The sequence below is a fragment of the Apium graveolens genome, chromosome 4 (assembly GCF_009905375.1).
Source record: "Apium graveolens cultivar Ventura chromosome 4, ASM990537v1, whole genome shotgun sequence".
Taxonomy (NCBI): domain Eukaryota; kingdom Viridiplantae; phylum Streptophyta; class Magnoliopsida; order Apiales; family Apiaceae; genus Apium; species Apium graveolens.
Window position 1 is genome coordinate 153504021 of NC_133650.1, and position 17922 is coordinate 153521942.

A 17922-nucleotide genomic window follows, 5' to 3' on the forward strand; every position below is an offset into this window, starting at 1 on the left:
TAAGGAAAAATGAAGTGACCAGTTGACGTTAACCGAATTACCGACAATAACGAGTTATCATGTGGGCATTGGAATTTTTACAAAGCGTTGTACAGAAGAAAGAATCTTTCTCCCTTAGGCTGGGAAGAAGTTTGTAAGCAGAGGATACTTGGACCACAATTGAGTCTACAGACCAAAGAAACTCCTAGAACTTATCAGAACCCGGCTAGTGGTAGCCCAGGATAAATAATAACGATATACAGACCAGAACTATAAAGTCAGAAAGTACGAAATAATGGACCAAGTATTGTTGAAAGTGCCTCCCGGGGAGGGAGTGATGAGATTCTAAAGGGAAAGAAATGTTGAACCCAAGGTTTATTGGACTAGTTGAAATCTTTAAAGGACTAAGAAAGTTGTCTTATAAATTAGCACCATCGTCGAACGGTCGCCAAGTTTATAACGAGTACCACAAATCAAGGTTAGGAAATTTAACCGTCAACGCCAAACATATGATTGAAAACGAGCTAATAAACTTACAGCCAGACTTAGCGTATGTGGAGTAACGTGTAGAGGTTATAAGTCTACAAGAACGAGTACCCAGAAATATATTTGACGTATGACTTGAAATTCTATGAAGAGATTCAATACTGTGAAGTCAATGGGAAAACTCGAGGTTGTCATATGAGAAGCATATCCCTGCTTGTTTCTAGAATTTTAAGGGGGTAAGACTGTAAAAACCCAAATTTTCGACATCGGTAAAAGACCTTATGAATAGTAACCTTGCGGTTTAATACAAAATTTTACGACAACACCATATACGAGTTTTTAATTTAAGATTCCGAGTTGATATTGTGATTATACGTACCAAATGAGTGTATGTAAACGCTATTAGTTTTCGAAGAAAACGGACTTTGAAAAACGACCGTATCTATGAACCATCAAGGATTACGGGAATCACAATATAATTACAAATTTAAAATCCTAAAAATTTTATATCCGGGTATGATACTTTAAAACGTAAAAGAACGTATAAGAAAGAATTTACACCGCGAACCGTTTACGAGAATTTACTACGAAAACGAATAAGCGACCGAGCGAACGCGTAAACGAATAAATAAATGTATCAAGACAAGGTAACTATACTAGCTAACTAGAGTAAGAAACTAATCATGGCCAAGTAACCAAATAGTAACCTAGCTAGATAGAATGATAACCTAAAAGCTACAAAATAGTAACCTAGGATCTAAACCAATTAGAATAGCTTGCAACCTAGGATGGGTAGACAATATTTTCATTGATTTAGTAGTACTAGGAGATGTACAAAATCATATCTCACAAATCTTTCAAGAGAAGCATTCAAGAAAACACAAAAAGCGCTCTCCCTCTTCAAGAATAATGCTGATTTGCAAGAAAATAATGGAAAGAAAAATTCATATATCATGTTCTACTTATTCAAAAATTACCAAAATTTTACCAAACCTCTTTCATATCATGGGTAAGTCACGCACTAAATTTCATTCCCATACATGAAGTTTTCAATTTTATAAAAATGTTTGAAGTTGAGGGTGAATAGTAACTCCGAAAATTACTAACTTGTTTTCTTGATTTTTCATGGAAGTTTAAGGCTCCTAAAGCTATACCATGGCTTCATCAAGGATCTTAGGACTTTATTAAGTATTAAAAAGCTTCAAGGAAGGTATAAACATTCATATAAACTTTGTTTAAGTTTTAAGTTTCAAGAAAAGTAAGGATCTGGGATATAAGTATGGTTTTGATGATTGATTTGATATTATCTTGATGTTTAGTTAATTAGTTTTAAGGTTGATGATTGTTGCCTCAAGAACATGATATTATTGAGAAGATTTAGTGTTAAGATGATGATTTGATGATTGTTGATGGTGGTATAAAGATTTAAGACGTAAATGAAACTCGGATCGTAATTGTAACCTCGTTAAAACAAACAAAACTCAACTTAAGTTTTTGTAGAAGTTCCCGAATGTATAAACTGTAGTTTCTTAAAGGTGATACTTTATTATAATAGAAAATTTCATGAGGATCGTTTAGGCACTAGAATCGCTTGATTTCAATTTACGGATCAAAAGTTATGACCGTTTTAGTAAAAGGGATTTACGCGACAAAACTGCTACAAATTACGAACTTTGTAAATATAAATGATTGAATTAAAAATATTTAAAAATCATGAAATTTTACAGAGAGTAAGAAATAGAGTTTATTAACTACCATAAAAATTTCAAGTAAAAATGTTGATTTTTCAATTTTACAAAAATGTCGGAGCCAAGGTTGCGCGGAGTAAGAACGTCAAAACAACCCCCTGTTAGAAAAATGCCACTTCGGAATTTTTACTCCTGTTACCAGAAATCCAGTTTGAAATGTGTTCTAAATTTTGTCTAGATCGCGTACGCGAAAACGGTGCGTCAATTGTGTTAACGGTTTAAGAGATATTAACGTTTTAGTGAAAGCGGTTTGAATAGTAAAACTCCGTAGTTGACCGAACTTTTGAAATGCTTTTCACCTAATTGAATTCATTTTATCAAAATGAAGCTTATATAATTAATATTACAAGCACTCAAGAAGCTCCTCGAGGTGGTTTCGTATTAAAATATTAATTTTATGATTTATTAAAAATGTTAGAGTGCGAGTCCCATAATAGTAACATTCGGTGAAGTCAACTCTAGAAGACCACTTTGAACGTCCGTTTCGACCAAGGATTGATACTTATTTCGAGTCGGTCGAATATTAAAAATTATGAAATATTGAACTTATTAGAAATATAAGTTAGTGATGAGATTAGGAATACTGATTAAGATTATGATATTTGTTGATTAGAAAACCTGGAACGAGAGGAAGTCGAAAAACGTATCTTGGACTACAGGCAAGTTTACGAACCCAAATCCATATACTGTTGTGTTGTGAAAATATTATTTTATTATCATTTGCATAAATGTCATGCTTTCCATGATACTAAGTATTTGAGTTTTCGCATATAATAGTGATAGTATTACGATATGTGTATGTCGTAGAATATTTAACGCCGCCATGAGCATGACGTATAATAATAAGACCGGGAGTCGGTTAGAGTTTTAAAATGAAAACCCGGGAATCATTCTGGTGATGTTTTAGGACGATTAAAGTCCGTAGTAGTTGTATTCCAAGGGACCCGACTTCCACTTGCGAAACATTAAATACCTCGAACTTTTATGAAAAGGATTTCCAAAAATCGTATTCCCTCAACTATATTTAATTACCCGGATGATGGATATTAATTCATTTATTCATTTAGAATAGGAGAATTATTCTCCAATGATTATTTATTTCAAACTCGATTAATTAATAAAGATTACTTTAATTATCTAAACATAAATTAGTTGAGGAACATTATTTCAATTATACTTTTAAAATATAATCATTCGAGGTTTGATTATTTAATAATTAATTAATTATTAATTATTTATAATTTTAAATATACTTTTAAATATTTTAAATATAGTTTCAAAAGAAAATCCCCCTTATTTAATTATCTGTTGACAACAGTCAACTCACATCCTTAGTACTTCCTCCGAAAATTTCGAAAGTATATATATATATACACTATTAAGATAAGTTGTTTCTATCAACAAGAAAAATGCTTGGGGAACTTCGATATGGTTCGAGTTCTTGAAATATGATAGGATTCTTTTAAAGGACAAGGGAGGGGTAGACTCTAGTACTATGTGTACTAGGGAGACTACCAAAGGTACCGAAGGAGAAGGTACTCTGTGTATTCAGGAATTTGTGAAGTATGTGTATACCCAAAATGGGACACGTAGCCCGAATGCGGCAAGGGTTATAACCGGGATACGAAGGTGTCGTCTTTCTACTAGTAGAAAAGGTTACTATTTTCCTTATTACGGCTGCTCATCGTATGCGGTGGCTCCAGTGAATGTCCTATTCTTCCAATTGGAATTGTGATGCAAAACCGTAACCCAAGCCTAGTGCTGGGTTTACCATTAAAGTATTCGCAGGATAATAAGTCCACAAAAGAATTGTTTTCGAAAGAAGGTGTGTATCACCGAGGAAAACTATTTTTGAATAAACACATTTATCATATATGGTATTATACTTAAATTTCTCATACAGTTTTTTCATACTGTACATTATTATGGCTTAGCATTATTGCTCACTCTTGCTTTCTTTTAAATGTCACAACACAACAAATAACCATTATGCCGGAGTTGGACTTAATCGCTTGCAGTCATGGGGAGAATCCCTGGAAGCTATGTCTCAGGTGGGCCAGAGTATCAAATATGTATAAGATATCAGTCGTAATTATTTCAACTTCATGTAGAGTTTACGAATAATTGTTTGAGATCCTCTAAATTATATTTGAGTTTTAATAACAGATGATACTTGTTGTACGTCATTTCTAAGGCTATAACTTGTGAGTGTGTGAGAATGAGGGTCTGTGATATGGAATTATTGGATTATTGAGTTAATGCAGGTTACACATGATTGAAGGATTACGTGACGACCCAGATTCCTGATCCCGAATTTGGGGCGTTACATCAGTGTATTGGCAGTGATTGAAGATATACAATGTTCGAAGCATAGGAATCTGAAGAATTGAAGACAGGGTATAGACAGAGGTTAATGAAGACATTGTCTTAAGTAACATAAAGGATTCCAGTGAAAGTACATTTGTTTGTTGATAGTCAGTGTTCGAAGTGATAAAGTTATTGCAAGGTTAACAATGTAATCAAGTCTATAATATGAAGACCTGAATCGGGGTTAGTCGTTTGTGAACCAGACCAGTTGCACTAGGCGTCAACAGCTCATGAAAAGAATCTGGATATTATTTATACAAGAATTGTTAAGTTGAGGAACATACTTGGATTAAATATTTATCTGTTAAAGTACGAGAAGAGGTGCGCGGGGTATACATCTAAACAACTCAGGGGACTGGCGAAGCTCAAAGTTTAATTGCTAAATTAAATAAATTTATTTAGTGGACTTCAATATAATTTATTTTATAAACTTAAAATGATTTATCTTATAAACTTTAAATAAGTTTATTTTATAAATCTAAATTAGTTTATTTATATAAGTTATATTTAAGTTTATTTTATAAATTAATTTAGTTATAATTTAAACTTAAAAAGAAAAACAAAAACAAAAAAAAGAGAAAAACAAAAACAAAAAAAAGAAAGAAAAGAAAAACAAAAAATAAAAAGAAAAAGAAAATAAAAAGAAAACAAAAAAGGGAGATAGAAAAATAAAAGAAAGAAAAAGAATAAAGGAAAAAGAAAATAAAAAGAAATAGACAAACATATCTGTTTGTTTGTTTTTGGTTTAGTATTGTAGGAGATCGCCACATGTGTTTCCCCCTCCATCTGGTCGCCACATGCATGCAAAATAAACTAAGTAATAAGAGTTCCTCCCTGTATCCCATGGTCGCCTTAGAGGAGTTATAGTTGATCGCCACATAGCTCTCTTCTCTCCTCAGCCACACAATTTTATTGGATATAAAGACTACACATTTTGCAGCAGAAGTATTCAGCCATATTTGGGGATTCATTCTATCCATCTTCTCTCCCAAGAGAGTAGTGAAAATGGCAGCAAAGATTTACAGAGAAGCTCAAGCTTTTTGTATATCCGTTTAACTTCTCAGCGGAGTAACGTTATACTGCCCGATTTAATTCTTGTATATTCTTAGGGGTATTATAATCATTACCCGGTAATTAAATCCTTAGAAAAACAAAAGCTAGATCATTGTATAGGATTTGATTTGTATATCTTTGTAGAAGCTAGAAACTTGTTGTTCTTAGATTGTAGCCAGTTAATTTATTTACCGGAGTGTAGCAAGACCCCTGAGGATTTATATATGAATATATAGTTCCCCAAATATCTTGTGCTCCTCATTTTATATTTCCAAACACTATTCATATCAAGAACACGGAACCACTAACCGAGCACTAAATTTATATCCGCTAAAGATTCAAAATAATTTATATTTAGTGATTATCGTATTCAAGCCCCCCCCTCTACGATAATTCGGGACCTAACAGCAGTATTTGAATGCTTCTCCTTGGAAGTGAAGGCTTGATATGCCTTTTGAATCTCTTGGATTGGAGGAGCTGAAAAAGTCTCTGAAGCGCCTCAAGCCATCTATTGAGGAAGCTCCTACAATAGAGCTTAAGCCATTGCCTGAACACTTAAGGTATGCTTTTTTAGGTGATGCATCTACTTTGCATGTTATTATTACATCTGACCTTTCAGGTAGTGATGACGAAAAGCTATTGACAATACTGAGAGAGTTCAAATTGGCAATTGGATGGACTATAGCAGATATCAAGGGAATCGGCCCTTCGTATTGCATGCATAAAATTCTACCAGAGGAAGGAAGCAAGCGAACTGTTGAGCAGCAGAGAAGGCTAAATCCAATCATTAAGGAGGTTGTGAACAAGGAAATTCTCAAGTGGCTAGATGCAGGGATCATCTATCCCATTTCTGAGAGTTCTTGGGTGAGCCTAGTTTAGCGTGTGCCTAAGAAAGGAGGCAACATCGCTGTTGCTAATGAAAAGAATGAGCTCATTCCTACTTGAACAGTTACGGGGTGGAGAGTTTGCATGGATTATAGAAAGCTGAATAAGGCTACAATGAAGTATCACTTCCCTCTTCCGTTTATTGATCAGATGCTTGATAGGTTGGTTGGGCATGAATACTACTATCTTCTGGATGGCTATTCGGGCTATAATCAGATTTGCATTGCTCCAGAAGATCAGGAAAAGACTACATTCACTTGTCCATTTGGTACTTTTGCCTTCAAAAGAGTTTCTTTTGGGTTTTGTGGTGCACCTTCCACATTTCAGAGATGCATGATGGCTATCTTCTCTGATATGATTGGTCAGAATGTGGAGGTGTTTATGGACGATTTCTCTATGTTCGGTGATTCTTCTGACGAGTGGTTGCAAAATCTTGGTGCCGTTCTTTAAAGGTGTATTGAGACCAATCTGGTTCTCAACTGGGAGAAATGTCACTTTATGGTGCAAGAGGGCATCATTCTTTGGCACAAGGTCTCTTGATAAAGGTCTTAAGGTGGACAAAGCCAAGGTGGGGGTCAATGAAAACCTTCTTCCACCAATTTCAGTTAAGGTAGTCCGCAGCTTTCTTCGTCATGCGTGTTTCTATCGGCGTTTTATCAAGGACTTCTCTAAAACCTCTAAACCGTTGTGCAATCTTCAAGAGAAAGATGTCCCTTTCAAGTTTGATGACGAGTGCCTAGCTGTTTTTGAGAGCTTAAAGAAGAGTTTGATAATGGCACTTATCAAAACTGCACCTAATCGGGATGAGCCTTTTGAGATGATGTGTGATGCCAGTGACTATGTAGTTGGAGCAATTCTTGGGAAAAAGAAGAACAATATATTTCATGTGGTCTACTATTCTAGTAAGACCCTCAATGGTGCTCAACTGAACTATACTACTACTGAGAAAGAGCTATTGGCTATTGTCTATGGTTTTGAGAAGTTTCGATCTTATTTGCTAGGGACGATGGTGACAGTTTTCACTTATCATGCTGCGATTCGCTATCTCGTCTCGAAGAAGGACTCGAAGCCTAGACTTATTAGATGGGTTCTTTTACTTCAGAAATTTGAGTTGAAGATCAAGGACATAAAAGGTACAGAGAATCAAGTTGTTGATCATCTCTCTCATTTAGAAGATCCAAGTGCGACATCACAGGATAAGACATTGATAAATGAGTCTTTTCTCGATGAGCAATTATTTGGGGTGCAAGAAGAAGAATCATGGTTCACAGATATTATGAAGTACCTTGTTAGCAATATTATGCCTCTCGATTTGTCTTCTGCTCAAAGGAAGAAGTTTCTTCATGAGGTAAAGTGGTACATGTGGGATGAGCCATTCTTGTTTTCGAAGGGAGCTGACCAAATCATCAGGAGATGTATTCCGTACAACGAAACAGGGGGGGATCTTGCGAGATAGTCATTTGACTTTTTATGGAGGCCACTATGGTGGTGAAAAGACAATAGCTCATATCCTTCAAGCAGGATTCTTCTGGCCTACATTGTTTAAGGATGCGTATCAGTCTGTTTTGAAGTGTGATCGATGCCAGTGGGTTGGTAATATGTCCAAGAGGGATGAGATGCCTCTTAATGTGCTTCTTGAGGTTGAGGTCTTTGATGTATGAGGAATTGACTTCATGGGGCCATTTGTCTCATCTTGCAACAATCATTATATCTTATTGGCGGTTGATTATGTCTCAAAATGGGTTGAGGTCAAGGTGTTGCCGACGAATGATGTGAAGGTAGTGCTTAATTTTCTTCATAAACAGATATTGACAAGATTTGGGACTCCAAGAGTCATAATCAGTGACGAGGGATCACATTTCTGCAATCTCAAGTTCATTACCATGATGCAAAGGTATAATGTGAATCATCATATTGCTACAGCCTACCATCCTCAGACTAATGGTCAAGCTGAGGTATCTAACAGAGAGATCAAGCGAATTCTAGAGAAAGTTGTGTTTCTATCAAGGAAGGATTGGTCTTTGAAGCTGGATGAAGTTGTGTTGGCGTATCAAATAGAATACAAGACTGCGCTAGGCATGTCACCATTTCAGTTGGTTTATGGTAAAGGATGTCATTTGACTATGGAGCTAGAGCATAAAGGGTATTGGGATTTGAAGAAATTGAACCTTGATATGGATGCAGCTGATAAGAAAAGGATGCTTCGGTTGAATGAACTCGATGAGTTTCGACTTCAAGCATATGAGAACAACAAAATGTATAAGGAGAAAGTCAATAGGTGGCACGATAGGGGTCTAGTGCTCAAATCATTTATGCGGGGACAACAAGTTCTTTTATTTAACTCTCGTCTCCATCTTTTTTCCTTGAAAGTTGAAGTCAAGATGGTCAGGGCCTTTTTTTGTAGAAACTGTGTTTCCACATGGAGAGGTGGAGATTTTTGAGAATGATCTAGGCCAAGCATTCAAGGTAAATGGACAGTGATTGAAGAATAACTATGGGGATACGGCAAACCGTGAGGTGGTTAGTGCCATTTTATTGTCCACTTGATCTAAGGATTCTACGACAAGCTAGCGACATAAACCAAGCGCTTATTGGGAGGCAACCCAAGTTTGTTGTACATTAGTAGATAGAGGAAGAAGAAAACAAGAAGAAAACCACAAAAAAATCAGAAAAGGAAAAAATTCAGTGTCAACTACAGAAGCACGGCGCGCAGGCGCTGAGAAGCGGGGCGGCCGCGCTGATAGTCCAGTAGTTGCGCGCGCCCGCGCTTGGATGCGGAACAGCCACGCTGGTTTTCCAAAAGCATAGCGCGCCCGCGCTGCCAGGCGGGGTGGCCACGCTGGCTCCCTGTAACTGAAAAAAAAGAAGGCCGGAAATTGGGAATTCATTACAAAATCATATTCCAACCGAATTTCCGTCTCCTACCTTCTATATTTCCCTCTCCAAATCAGTTTCAATCACCCCATTACTCCTATTATTCCCATAATCAATTCCCACTTCTTCTACAAAACTAATTCCTAATTCCCTATATATACACACACTTATACACAATCTTCTCCATCACTTCTCAATTCTCAAAACTCTAAATCTCTCTTACACACATCTTTTCCCTCAAACTTTTTTAAATTCAATGGCACCCAAGAGATAAAGAACTCAAGTTAGCAGCAGTACCACCGATTCCTCTAGAGTTGGCGGTGTGAGGCCCAGGTTTTCTACTCCATAGGCTGAAGCGGAGTGTACGAGGTTGTTGTCAAAGCCAATAGCCAAGGAGAGAGGATTTCTGCCATCGGAAAAGGATGGTAAGTTGCTTGAGATGATTCTGGAGATGGTTTGGGTCACTTTTTGTGAGGCTCCTGCTGCTGTGCCCATGAGTGTGGTTCGCAAGTTTTACGCGAATGCCAAGGCGGATAAGAATGGGTTTACTATGGTGAGGGGATTGAAGGTGGAGTATAGTGTTGAGGCTATTCGTACGGTGATAAATCAGCTTGTGAGACAGTCGGGTCAGGATGATTGAGTGACGAAGACCGGCAAGAATTTTAACTTGGATTTGATTGTTGCTTCATTGTGTGTTCCTGATACTCATTGGAAGTTCAAGAGGGGCACGAACGAATATACTACTTTCCCTGCCTCGTGCATGAACATGTATGCCTATGGATGGAACTCTTTTATTTGTGCTAACATTATGCCTTCATCACATGTGCATGATGTTACGGTAGACCGGGCAAAGCTGTTGTGGGGTATTCTGCAGGGTGATTATGTGGACTTGGGGTATGTGATTTATCAGGGTATTTTGAGGTTTCTGCGAGGCAGCACTACAGTTTCTATACCCTATGCGTCCATTGTGACGAAGCTGTGTATGGAGTTTGGCATTCATTGGCCCGCACATGAGCAACTTTATCTACCTAGTGCTTCTATTGACAGTTCCACACTCTTGAGTATGCAGGGTGGTACGGTAGGAAGCCTGATCCGAAGGGGCAAGGTTACTCACATGATCACTTTCCAGGTGGAAGTCCAGCACCTCAGGGATATGCTAGTGGTATGACTCAGGCGAACAGAGCAATATAGAGAGCTCAGTTGGGCGAGGCTGGTCCTTCATAGTCGAAGTAGCAGTAGGATGTTTAGGATAGTGCTGGTTTGGGTTCAGCGCAGTATAGGCGCTTGATGAGGAGGATGGATGCGATGCCTGACATCCAAAACAGGTTTGCACATAACCTTACCCAAGAGTTGGGGACTTCATTCAGGGCCACGGGATTTAATATTCGGTGGCCAGTTTTTGGTGAGGACTCTGTGTACCGGCCTCCTGACACTCCTGACACTCCACCCGTTGAGGGTGATGATCCTGATTCCGAGTAGGTATGCCTGATTCCTTACTATTATCTTCACTGAGGACAGTGAATATTTTAAGTTTGGGAGTGGCAGTTAAGGAATATATATTATGTGTGAGTCCATATAGTTTGCATATTCATGATAGTTTAGTTCATATAGTTGAATATTTTTCATGTAGTATTTTTTTTATTTTGCATGTTAGTATGTTACATATAGTTTCATGCATTTGCATTATACCATGATCCCTTAAGTTTGCTTTTTCGATTGATTTGTGATATTGAGGCTAGTGTGGTGATGTCGTATAGAAGAATGTTAAGTCCTATCGAGTTGATTTGCATGCTAGAAATAATAAAAATTTCACTAAGTCTTATAGGTTGCTTGAGTGCTAGATCATGGCCATGTCTTATTTGTTTGTTGAGGTTTAATTGCTTGTTTATATTTAGAATTTAGGATATTCTCTTAATGATAACATAACATGGATATTTAAAAATTGGAGAAAAATATTGGATTTCATTGCTAGTTATTGTGGCTAGGTGTTAAATGGCTAGTAGCCGATCCATATTTTATATGAGTAGTCTAGGGTTGAGCGAGATGGAGCGAAACACACTCGTTTAGAAATCATGTGAAAAGAAATTGGAAAAAAATAGAAAAGAAAGAAGAAAAAAATATGTGTGGATGCATAATTGATCACGAGTGGGCTCTTTAATACTCGAGTTATTAAGTTCTTAGGGGACTTTGTGCCTAGTGACCTACGGCTTTTATAGTCTGGGATCCATTAACCTAAAGCTCGCTACATGGGTATTATTGCATAAGTCTTTTGTGGACCTCACTCATTGCATGATCAAATAAGCATATTTGTGTTTGTTATGTGTTATAAATAAAAGCATGAATCCATGTAATAACTCTGATATAAAAATTGAAGTGTTGTCAGTCATTTTGAGTTTAGCATTTATTCTATTTATAACCTTGAGATTGCCTTGGTAAGTAGTGAGTCATGATTATTGATCTAGTTGTGATGGTATATCTGTTAAGCATTTGCACACACGCACATTTTTGGCTTGTAAATTAAATTGTGGAATTTGATTGATCTTTGTGCGAATAACTGTATTTGTTGAGATATTGCCCATTGGTTGGTTTAGTTATTCAGAGGGGATCGTTGCATTCATGTAGTTGCATTCATGCATTTTTATTTCTTATTTTTTTAGTCTGTTTATGCTTGAGGACAAACATCGGTTCAATTTTGGGGGTGTGTTAAGTGGCATTTATGTCCACTTAGAACGTCCTATAAAGGCTTAAATTGGTGTTTTGTACTCAAGTATTTTGTGTATTTGATTTGTTTTTATAGTATTTTGCATTTCAGGCATAAATAAGGGATCAAGGAGATTTAACATCGCTTTGGTACTAAATTGGTGTTACGAAGGTGCTAGGGAAGAGTACTCGCTGAATGACATCACAAGCCAGCAAAAGAAGAAGAAATAATCAGTTTTTCCAGAATGTTAGCGCGCCCGCGTCAGAGAAGCAGAAAGTTAGCGTGCCCGCGCTGGGACAGCGCGCGGCCGCGCCGGGTCGAAAATTGAAGAATCCTGTTTTGAATAGAAGATTGATTTCTCGACTTCTATGCTGATTGGGGCTGCTATATAAAGACAAATTAAAGACATTTTTCAAAACGAAGCTTAAGGAGAAGGCGACAAGAATACCTAGGAGCGCAAATACAACCAAGGCGAAGAGGATCTAGTTTATTCTTGTGATTCTTTGTTTAAGTTGTGATTATTTATTCAGTTATAAAGACTTAGTTTATTATACCATGCTTTCATCGGAACCCACGGTGATGATGAGTTCGGTTATGGGCTAATTTTTATCGTGGGGTTCTAGCGGATTTACTTATGGATTTCAATAGTTAATATGTTTTGCTACCTTAATGTGTGGTGATTGTATGATATCCTAGTATTGGTTGTGCTTATTCGTCTTATGAGCGTCGCGAACTTATAAGATAACGTGTTAATCTCTATTGAAGCGAACATGAATTTAGAGGTTTAGAACTTGCCATGCTAGCATAGGTTCATGTATTTGTTATGCATGATTCGTAGGTAATTTTAACCATCTTACTTTCCCAATGTAATCACGATAGATAACTTGTGCTTAAACCGTTGTATTGTCAAATTCTATAGAAATATAGGGTCTCAATATAATTGGTGTGTATTCAGCTTCTATCTCTTTTGTGGATGTCTGGTAGTAGGGTATTCATGCAACAAAAGTTGGCATTTACTAGTTTCGTGTAATCCGATTAGTTGTCATCACCATTGCATGCTAAGGATAAGAACGAAAGGCTATTGAATGAAGTAGTAATGAAGTTTGAATCCCATGTTTGTCTAATATAAGTAATTCAACCTTTAAATCTCTTAGTTAATTTTATGTTAGTCAATATCTTACTTATAATCAATCTCAACTTGTTATTCGTCTTAGCATTGAATAATAACCATACCATCATTGCAAAAGTAAATCAATTAAAATTAACCTAAACCCGTCTTTATGGGAACGAACTAGAAATAATTCTATATTACTTGCGATCGCATATACTTGCGTGAATATTAGCGCGTGTTTCCATCCTAACAAGCACCTGTATGTTAGTTTCAAAGTTTATTCATACTTTTTTCCCACCGATTTAAGATACGTTATTTAACTATGTTTGGTATAACACCTTATGTGGCTGTTTGCAAATAAAGTTACAGAACATGATTTACGGGTTTGTTTTTTAAGTTATTAGATTTTTTAATTGATTTTGTTTGGCTTAGTCTTTGGTCAAGCGATAATGAATCACACACCGCTTTCCAATAACAGCCCAAATATATCCTGTATATCTAATCGTAAGTTTTCAGTTCTTATTCTGTTTTCAGTAGCACTCCATTATTATGCTCTACATATTTGCTTGATGAAGTGATTTATTTAGGTACCACTCCGCCTTCAAGCGTCAAATCATATATTCCAAAAAAATAAACATCAAAAGGTTGTGCTGAATCTGACAAATCAGATAATAGTTTTCTTCCATTTTTAAACACGATACATGAGATAAGGAATTATTAGAAATATTATATTTTTGAATACATTTCTATAAGATTGTCGCTTTTCTATAGAATCGAAGAGACGTTACAGAGACCCTAGCATATCTACAATACTACATAACAAAGAAAAAACAAATTAAGGAGAATATTGATCCTGCTTCATAAAGTATGAGAAGCTAAATTTTGTCATGTTCATCTTATTTCAAGGATTCGCCATCACTATCAATATTCTTATTTTCCAATTTAATTTATTTTTTATTATATAACATACCCAAATTATTACAGATGATTCACTTAAAAAGAACTCTGATATGAGCAACTGTCGATTACCTTCTCCCGTGGCTTCCAATCTGATTAATAATTTTGATGAAGCATATGATGGAACACATGTGGAAGAACAACTTTTGATGAAAATATTTTTATTATTATTTGTTCAAAATTATGCAGATTTATTGCACATAATTAAATAAATTTAATTAATGCCCTTTTTTATTGTGGTAATACTGCAGAAGCTGAACCCGTGGATTTGCCTGGGATTGATCTTTGGGAAGGTTATGTTAATATTGGTCCACCAACCTCAACATGTGTTAAGTGTGGTGCCCGTATGTGGAACATGGAACGGAACAACAAATCCAACAAAAACAATTCGCCTACCTTCTCTCTATGCTGCAAAATGGACGGGTTCAGCTCCTACCTAAGAAACAACCTCCTGAGCCTCTAAGATCATTAATATATAGAAATGACAGGACAATCCACTTCAAGTTAAACCATCATATTTATAATTCATTATTTGCGATATGTTCCAGTGGTGGTAAAATAGATCACAAAATTAATAATGGAGGAGCACCCTATTGCTTTAAGGTCAAAGGTCAAAATCTTCATTTTCTTGGTAGTATTCTTTCGGCAGATGTTGAATCTCCCAAATTTTATCAAGTATACATTTATGATACTGAAAATGAACTGGAGAATATGATGAATCTAATGGGTGGATGCAGAGATGAAATTGACGAGAGCATTGTTGAGGCTTTGATGTACATGTTATATCAGCATAATGAACTGGTCAGGCAATTTCATACTGCACGTGAGCGCTTTAAAGACAATGAACATGATGAGTTTAGATTGGTTCTCTTATCTTCTCAATCAGTGAGTGGTCGTCCTAATATAATTGGACCAACATATGAGGTTGAAGGTCTTATAGTAAGTACTAATGAAGATTCATTAGGTTTTCAGGATGCAATTGTGGAGACGCGTATAAAATCACTTCAGAGGGTTTGAAAAACTGACTTTTTTTATGTAGCTCCAGTATCCACTTTTGTTTCCCCATGCAGATGAAGGTTTTCATACAAAGATTCCATTGAATAAAACAAAGGTATCGAAATCAGCCGATATAAATCCCGATGATAATGATTTTGATAAGAAGCATCGAGAATATGTTTCCATGAAAGAATATTATTGCTATAAGTTGATGATTCGCCTTTCCGAAGGTATACCGGATACTCTCATATGTTTAATTTGCATAGGTTAATCTTTAATAGCTTCATGAACTTATGCAGAAAATTTCATATACCATATTATCTGAATTAAAGTTTTATGTGTTAGGGTCGACTTTTCATTTATCAGGTCATTTGTGGTAACAGTATATCGTTGATTCCTTTTATGCAATTGAAAAATATCAGTTGGATTGGGTTACTACTCACCAAACAACTATAAGGTCAGATCTTTATACTTCCATCCGAGATGGTTTGCGTAAAGGTGACCACGATCCCAATTATGTTAGAAAATATGTTGTATTACCTGCATCCTTCACAGGTTTACAAAGGTATATGTCATAACATTTTAAGGATGCACTTGCATTATGTAGGGATATTGGACACCCTTCTGTTTTCCTGACAATAACATGTAATACAAAGTGACTTAAAATAACCGAGTTGATGAAATCTTTATCGGGTGTTGATGTCTGCGATGCACCTGACATAGTGTCCAGAGTTTTTAAACTCAAGTTTGATCAGCTCATGCATTTAATAAAGAAGAAAAACTACTTTGGAAAATGCATAGGACATATTTTTTTGATGAAACTTTCCTCTTATGATAATTTAGAAACTCTACTTTGAAAATTTAACTCAAATACATTATACAGTTATGCATGTAATAGAATTTCAAAAACATGGTCTTCTACACATGCATATGTTGATTTGGCCACACCCGGATGTTAGGTCCAAAATAGTTTCTCAAATAGATGCTCTGGTCAGTGTTGAAATCCTTGACAAAGATACAAATCATATTGGTTATGCTGCTGTCAGCAATTATATGATTCATGGCCCCTGTAGAGTTGTCAACACCTATTCACCTTGCATGGTTAAAGGAAGATGTATGAGACACTTTCCTAAGAGGTATCATAAAATATTATAAACTTTTCTTTTTTATTTTTATATGGTTTGAATAAATCAATTTAAACCGTACACATATTACTATAGTTGGAAGCACTGCCATGTAATTATATACAGACTTGGCTTATTTATAACATATTATCTGGGTAAATTCATTGCAGGTTCAACGGTAACACGTATATTGATGATTGCGGTTTTCCCATTTATCGCAGACGCAACACTGGAAGAAATGTAAAAAAGAAAGGTGTTTTTTGGATAATAGGTTTGTTGTTCAATTTAATAGAGACTCATTGGTTCTTTTTAAATGCCATATAAATCTCGAGGTTTGTAAAAGTGCTCGGTCCCTTAAGTATCTATTCAAGTATTGTCTTAAAGGTCATGATACTGCTACTATGGTCCTTAAAAAAAATAAATCAACGCCTGATAGTAGTATATCAAAGAAGAAACCCTGTTTAAATGAAGTAAAGCAATATCTTGATGGTCGTTATGTTTGTGCCTCTGAAGCAGCATGGAGAATATTTGGTTTTGATGTACATTCTCAGTGGCCATCTGTTAATAGATTACCTATTCATTTACCAGGAAACAAGTATGTCAGTTTTAGAACAAGTACAACACTATCTGAAGTTGTTCAAGAAGCTGATAGTAAAAAGACAAAACTTGAGGCTTGGTTCGAAACTAATAAAGAATTTCCAACCGCTCGAGATTTTACTTATGCTGAATTTCCTACGCATTTTACGTGGCTACCCCGAGATTATAAATGGAGAGCTCCCCAAAGAGGTGATGTAGTTGGAAGATTACCAGAAGTACATGCTGCTGGCGGTGATTTGTTGTATCTCCGCCTGTTACTGATGCGGAGAAAAGGCGCTACTTCATTCGAAGAGCTAAGGAGGGTTGAAGGTCATGTTTTTGAAAGTTTCAAGGAAGCATGTGCTACTATGGAGCTTTTTCAGAATGACAGTCAATGGTATGGAGCAATGGTCAAGAATTCTCACTCATCTCTTGCGAAACAGCTCCGTGAAATGTTTGTTAAAATTTTGGCATATTGCTCAATCTCTGATCCGCCGTATTTATGAAATGCTCAGTGGAAATGTGTGTCTAACGATATTATCCTCCTAAAGTGTAAAGAATGCCAGAATGGAAATTTACGACTCCCGGATTGTGACATTCAAAATTTTGCTCTTGCAGGTAGGACTATATTTAAAATTGGCTGTCATTCTTAATAATTATATATCTGTCCACTATGTAGTCAATTTTATTTTGTCTTATTAAGAGAATCAAACATCGGTATTGTCCATATTTATCCATTTTGAATATATTATAAAAATAAATACGTTAAACTGTTTTATATAAATTCTTGCAAAAATTGAAAAACTTTTGAACGATATTGGAAAGAGCTTAAAAGATTTCCCGACAATGCCCTATCCTCAAGAAGTCTTTCTTTACAATAGTAGCAATGGTTTAATAACTGAAGAAACAGGGTACGATATAGAGCAAATGAGAAAGCAACATGATGAAAATTATATAAAGTTGAATAAAGAGAAAAAGGAAGTGTACGAGGCTGTTGTCGAAAGTGTAAATTCTAATAAAGGTGAACAGTTTTTTTCTATGGAAGTGGCAGATGTGGGAAAACAT

The 17922-nt window shown here is 36.0% G+C and overlaps 1 protein-coding gene across 1 annotated transcript; it reads left to right on the forward strand.

Moving 5' to 3' along the window:
- The first annotated feature begins 9843 nt into the window (after window positions 1-9843).
- LOC141719090 (uncharacterized) lies at window positions 9844-17363 on the forward strand. Its single transcript, XM_074521471.1, has 9 exons — window positions 9844-9990; window positions 10267-10372; window positions 10462-10554; window positions 14413-14584; window positions 14710-15100; window positions 15201-15387; window positions 16056-16293; window positions 16452-16552; window positions 16666-17363. The coding sequence occupies exons 1-9, from the start codon at window positions 9844-9846 to the stop codon at window positions 17361-17363; spliced, it is 2133 nt and encodes a 710-aa protein (XP_074377572.1).
- The last annotated feature ends 559 nt before the right edge of the window (window positions 17364-17922 follow it).